Source organism: Pteropus vampyrus, unplaced genomic scaffold (genome assembly GCF_000151845.1).
Source record: "Pteropus vampyrus isolate Shadow unplaced genomic scaffold, Pvam_2.0 Scaffold112, whole genome shotgun sequence".
Lineage (NCBI taxonomy): Eukaryota > Metazoa > Chordata > Mammalia > Chiroptera > Pteropodidae > Pteropus > Pteropus vampyrus.
The window spans coordinates 3,501,246-3,508,096 of NW_011888893.1; the positions used below are offsets into that span (position 1 = coordinate 3,501,246).

General features: G+C 48.2%; 1 protein-coding gene across 1 annotated transcript in view; it reads right to left on the minus strand.

Annotated features, from left to right (window-relative positions):
- The window catches only part of ZNF777 (zinc finger protein 777), a 30,065-nt gene that overhangs the window by 21,509 nt on the left and 1,705 nt on the right, over positions 1–6,851 (minus strand). The window contains exons 2-3 of the mRNA XM_011365534.2: positions 2,808–3,653; positions 1,683–1,809 (exon numbers count right to left, since the gene is read on the minus strand). Coding sequence (XP_011363836.2) covers positions 1,683–1,809; positions 2,808–3,653 — 973 coding nt within the window. The remainder of the gene's footprint in view (positions 1–1,682; positions 1,810–2,807; positions 3,654–6,851) is intronic.

Genomic DNA, 6,851 nt, shown 5'->3' on the forward strand with positions numbered 1-6,851 from the left:
AGGGTGAGAGCAAGAGCAGCTCCCCGATCTGGGGCTGACCATATTGGAAAAGAAATGGGTCAAGTTTCCGGCCCTTTTCTTGGAGCCCACTGTGTGCATGCACATGCACACATGTGTGTGTTAATCACATTCTGTGTCCTTCCCTGCGGGGACCGGCAGTGAGACACTGCCTATCACCAATGGAAAGCAGCCCTTCGGCCACCTGTCGCTCCTGTTGCTCACAGGTGGCCGATGCCTGCTCAGCTTTTTTTCATGACAAAGGCACAAGACATTTGAAATTTTATAGAGTGAAAACCTAATCCTGATAAAGTCTAGAAGCCACAACACAAAACACTGATAGATTTCTTTGCATTAAAAAATGTTTAAAGTTCTTTGGAAATAAAGTTAAAAGATGAAGAAAGTTGAGGAAATATTATTACACTCACATTTGTCATATGTAAGGCAAAAGGTTAATATCCATAATTACATACAAACAGCTTCTGCAATCAAGTAAAGAATAAAAAAGCAAAGATATGAATAGGCAATTCACAGCACAAATGCAAATGACCGGTAAACATATGAAAAGATGTGCAAGTTCGCTAATCATCAAAGAAATACAGATTAAAATAATAAGGTGTCATTTTCACCCCTCAGAAAAGACAAATCTTTAAAATAAAAGAACATCTACTGGGCTAGGGTGTGGAGAAGTGGCAATGGCACACACAGCCACACAGACACAGAGCCTCGGGAGGGCACCGCAGCAGTGGCTGAGACAGTGTAAATATGTACCCTCTGCTCCGCACACCTGCTTCTGGGAGTGCGTGCCACTGAACGCGCAGGTGCGTGCAGAGCCACGGCGATGCTTATGGCAATACTGCAGCGGTGAGGAACCAGGGCCCGGCCGCCGCTCACCAAACGCCCAGCGGTTCGTCTTCCCAAGCGGGCCCAGGCGTGCTGCCCTGGAAAGCTGTCTGGGACCCACCATTAGGTAAAATAAGTGTATGGTCCCATTTGTGCAAACCACAAACTGCGTGTGCACGAGTGCATGCATTGTGTGTGTTTGCACGCGCATAAAAAAAAAGATGAGAAACCACACAAGCCAGTGGGTTCAAAGGCTACCTCTGGGGAGTGGTACTGGTCAGAGGTACTGGTCAGTGGGAGTTGCTCTTTATCATATAAATCTAAGTTGCTGAATTGTCATGGTTATGTAGATACTTTAAAAGGAAAGAAACAAATTTAAAAGAGAACAGTTGTCTTATGGAGAGAGATGTGTGTGTAAAATTAACAATTCTAGTGAGAATCAACATTTCTATACAACAGAGTATTTAAAATTTTCTAACTTTTTTGTATGCCCAAACAGTGACCCATATCAGAGAAAAGGATACGTAGAAAACCATAGTGTTTCCAGGTTTTCATCCTTAAAAGCTGTTATCTAGTGAAAACAACAAGACTCCACAGAGTTTGGGGTAAGAGAGAGCTCAGTGAAATTGTGACTTCCTGGTGCGGACCTAGGACCCCCCTGAGTCACAGCCTCCTCTCTGCACAATGGGGTCAGGAACCCAAGGAACATTAAGGCCTCAACAGATGACAAGTGTTCAGTCACCTGAGCAGTAAGGCAGGAGTGCCCGCACCTGTCCTAGCTCCCCTCCAGAGGCACGAGGACTAGAGGAGGATTACGTGTGCTGCGTGGAAAGCCTCCTTACCCATGGAAACCAGAGACTCGTAGTTGCCCCTCATCACATTCTTGTAGAGCTCCTTCTGCCACTCGGACAGGTTACCCCACTCCTGCTCCGAGAAATGGACGGCGACGTCATCGAACGTGACAGGGACCTGAAAACACACGACGAACTCAGCTGGGACCAACTGGAGGGCAGTCACAGGCCTTCAGCTGCCAAATCCCAAAGCAAGGAACGGCCCCAACGCCCTGGCCTGGCTCGAACACCTCTTCCTAGGACGGGAGTGGGAAAGCCCTAAGGAGCAGTTCTGGGGTGTCACCAAAGGCCTCTCTAGAAGTCTGGTCCTTTTCCTCTCTAACAGGATAATCCTCGCGGCTGCAAAGCATGGTGTGTAGACCAGCAGCAACAGCACCGTCAGGGAACCTGCTAGAAATGCAGACTCTCGGGCCCCACCCGAGATCCACTAACTCAGATTCTGCATTGAGTAAGATCCCCAGGCGACTCACGCACACAAAAAAACCGGAGAAGCGCCGGCCTAGAGGACACAGTCCGAGCTGCTTCCTGCGTGAGGCTGTGGAAGAGGCAGCAGCACAAAGGGACGGGAGGAAGTCTGGTCCACATTCAAGGTCTCTCGGAATCTTGGGATATTAAAACCTAACTATTCTCTATAGTTTTTTAGGATCCCTCTTGAAATCACATTTTTACCGGCATTAACGTGATTTATAAATCAGCTGATAAAAACTGTTGAGCCGGACAGAGCCCCATCCTATTCCGAGCTCTCCCTGCACGAACGGTGAACCGCTGATCCACACTCCCGGGGAACTGACGGTGAAGCCTGGATATACATCTGTCACTTGGCCTGCGCTTTGCCTCCTTGTCCTTTCAGACATCTTGGGCTGAACGCCCTTCTCAATTGACAATCCGATCACTAGGACATTTCTCCAATCTCTTAACCTACGCTTTTATCAGCAGGAGAAATAATTTGACTGTGGCCGTCCTGTTCTTTGGGAAACGCTGCTGGCAACTAGGTATCGTTGTTATATTTTTCTCCTTCTTGACCATCGCTTTCCCTTTCTTCTATATCAAACTAAGTTCCTGAAACACATCCCAATTGAGATCGCTCCTTGGGAGCCCCAGTTGGGACGGGGTTACCTTGGGAACTTCTCCATTGCTGCCGGGGGGCAGCCGCAGGATCCAGAAATTTCTGTTTTTCAGCAGGTTCTCCATGTTCTCCAGCCGCCTCTGCAGCAGCCCGTACTCCTGCAGCAGCGTCCCCAGCACGACCCACTTGCTCTCCAGGTGGTTCGCAAACTCCACGGCCGTCTTCTCGCAGTCGGCTATCTTCTTCTCATTTGTCCCCGTCCGTCCCTCCAGCGTCAGCAGCCGCATGGCCTGGGCCTCCAGTTTCCTCTCCACCGCCTGGACTGCAGCCCACACGGCCAAGCGGGTGATCTCCGCCGTCGGCAGTGGCGTGTCCTTCTGGGCTGCAGAAGAGACCTGGAAGGGGGTGTCCTTTTGGGAAACTGGGTTCTGGAGCAGGGGGTCCATGTTGGTCTCGGAAACTGTGGGGGACAGGGTGAGGGGATCTTTCTCAGGAACTTCAGGGGAGCGGGGTGGGGCTTCTTGATGGGTGGACTGAGAGAGAAGGGAGACCTCCTGATCAGCAGCAGCTGGGGGTGGATACTGGGTCTCCTGGGAAGTCAGGGGGCCCTGGCGCTGCGTCTCTTGCTCAGCGACAGCAGGGTACTGGAGTGAGGGTCCCTTCTGGGACACGTGTGGCATCCGGCCCGAGGTCTCTTGCTTGGGAGTGTGGGGTAGGGAGCCTTGCCGGGGAATGGTGGGATTCAGAGAAGGAATTTCTTTGGGGGGAAGAACGCGGGACTGGAACAGAGTGTCTCGGGGGAGACCGGCAGGGCCCTGTCGCGGGGGTTCTTCCGGCAGAACACTGGGGAATGACAGAGGCGATGAGCGCTGAGTCTCCATGTCCAGCTGCTGGGCCTGTGTTGAAGGAAAGGGCAGGATTGAAGGCCACCGTGTCCCGCTGGCAAAATAAATGCCAAAGATAAGCGCCCACATCAAAAGGGCGTTGGTAGCAATCAGGTATGTTCCGTGGACATGAATCTTTTCGGAGACCCTAGCACTGATTCGGACTTCAATTATAAAACTACGATTAACAAGTAAAAGTTGGTCATGCCACCTTCTGCTCTTTATAGAATACCTCCTCTTCCATAATACACGTTCCACAGGAACCGTCTCATGAGTCGCAGGGGCAGAGAGGAGAAGGGGTCCTGGCCTTGAATCAGAACACTTGGCTCTTAGGCCTGTCTACATCTATTACTACCTGTGTCACCTTGGCCTGGTTATTCAACCTCTCTGTTCTCAGTCTTCATCAATAAAATGAGGATGATTATCGGACACACTTCCTACCTCACTGAGCTCTTTGAGCATTAAATAAACTCTGAAAGACAGCACAATTTCGTCAGGCATTGTTCCTATCCCGAGAGTCCCAGCAAGGTGGGAGGTGACCCCTGGCGGGGGCCAGTGCTGTCGACCGAATTACCTCACGGGTGAACTTGACATCCAGCCCCGCTGCTTCTACTCAAATTATCGGGCAGTCATGGTGCCCATGTTCTTTCCCTCACTGTGTTCAACAGCGAGGATACACAATGATCTTAAGCTTCACAGACTCTGATAAAAGCTGAATTGTTGACATCAATAAAGTTCCTAAAAGAGTTTTTTACATTATGGGTTGACCTTGACATAGGGAGGAACCCTATGGCTCGTGAGTTGGGGAACGAGGAGGAAGGAGGCCTGGAAACAGCGCCGAAGTCACTCAGTTTTGTGACTTGAGTCAAGGTGGGTGGGGACTGGAAGCAAAATAAAGATTGATTCCTTTTGGGATTTCAGTAAGTCACACTCTCCCTGTCCCGCACCTTCACACATCCACGCTGAGAGAATTCTTGTGTCCTCAGAGACATGGAGCCAAGATCTTAAAAGTGACTAGTTCTGTATTTACCTATCCAGACAATCAACAGTTTGTTGGAACTGACTAGAATCTCTCTTATAACAATGTTTGCCTATTTCCTCACCAGAGATCTTCAGTGGACTCACTCTATGCCAATCACTAAGTACCGTATACAAGTGATGTTTAAAGTAATTGAAATCCCATTTTCTTTGTTTGAAAATTAACATATCTCTGGTGTCTAGTCTGGAATATAGTATGTGCTCAATAAATGTCTGCTGCATGAACAAACAATATAGACTGTTGAGTTATGAGAAAAAAAATTAGGGTAAATAATGAAGTTTCTCCGATCATTTACCAAAGATCGTCTAAACCTATTTGTATCTTCTGGCACATTCATTCATTCATTCATTCATTCACTCACTCACTTGTGGGTCTCTTAACTGAAACAGCATTACATTTTTAAACCAAGGATTAAAGGTTTAAGACCTTGTTTTGGCAAATTCAGAGCTAATTAGTGGGATGATACCAACAATTATTTGGCATTTATTATGTGCCATGAGCTGTGTTAAGCATTTTAAAGAGTTATCTCATTTAATCCTCACATAACCCTATGAAATAGGGACTCCCAGAGTTATTGTCCACACTTAGCACATGAAGACATTGAGGCCTGGAGAGGCTAAGTAACTGCCCAAGGTCACACAGCTCTGGCACCAGGGCCCTGGTTTCGGCTCACACTGTAGGTCACCTCCAGGTCTCAGCAGTCAACTGAGGCAGCTGGTCGGTGCTCTGAACGCTTTTTACCTCTAAAATCCAGAGCCCTGGAGATTAAACAAAGATCTGTGGGAGGTTCTCTCATGGGAGACTTGGAAGGCCTGCCTGTGAAGACATTTCCATTTAAAACTAGGGTCAGGGTTCCCTCTGAAAACCTAATTAAAGCAAATGGCTTCTCCCCCTCAAAAAACATACATGGTCACATACACGAAATTCTGCAAACACTTTCAAGGGATTCACAGACCCCAAAACCTGAAGGCTTGTGAACAACCAAGCTACCTCTCAACTCCTCACAGGTGAGGGCAAGACTGGACTTCCCTCTGGGATAGGAGCCTCAGACACAGGGAAAGTGACTAGCGAGATGTGACACAATAGACACATTATGGCCTCATCCTCAGAGGGGATTAGGGTATTTGCCTACAACTAGTAGGAAGAAGGGAAAAAAAATCCCCTCAGGCCAAGTTAGTCTCCCTGAGTAATATAGGGGGTTTAACCAAAACAATGAAAACAAGCTTCAGTACAGTAAATAAAGCCAGCAGAGCAAGACATCTTAACCAACCAGTCTAATCAGAGCTCTAAAGGAAAATACCATTTCTTTGCTCTCCATTATTAGACTGTCTCTCTCTCCACTTCCGGATTTGGAGGACTATGGAGAAACGAGGGGCCACAGGGCCATGTCCCCTCCCCCGCAACAAAATAAAAGCCCCTTGCTATCATTTCATAATGTCTCGGTTTTACCCTAAGCAGAAAGAAGTGGCTAAAAAGAGGAATGTATATATCTAACATTAATAAGCTTGTATTGTCCATTCGTGGTGGGGGGGGAGTAGAATTTTTCTGAACTGTATTTTACAACATTTAACTGTCCCTTCCTACCCCATGAATCCCAAGTAAATGGAGTCTCCAGGATTCATGCCATATTAGCAGAAAACTACGTTAACCACACATATCTGACTTATAAAGAAAGCTGTACCATTTTCTTGTATGACCCAGTGTGGTTCACCCAGCATTATATAGCGCCCTGCAGACCTAAGCCTGGAGGTAGACATTTAAAAAATCTTCATTTTATCTTTCTAACGATTTTATTATTATTATTTTTTAAGAATTAGAAAGCTCTTTAGAAAGCCTAATATCCTACATCCCGACCCCTTCCTGTACACAATAGGAAACTGAGGCTCAGAGACACTGGCTCCCATGCAGCAATCCTCCCAGCATGGCTGCTGCATCTCCAAGAGCAGGTCTGCGGGAAGATTTTAAGACTGATTTATAAGAACGGCTCACTGAAGAGGCCCATCAGCCCCCAAGCCCTTAGGAGCTCGCTCCCCAGATCCCCATTCGTCTGGACACTCAGAGTTTGGCCTGGGGCCCTCCAGGTGCCGAGACTGGAGGCCGAGACGCCCGAGCCCGAGGGTCACCTGCTCCCCACGGCAGAGACGCGGGGCTAGGAGCTGCCGGGCCTCCCA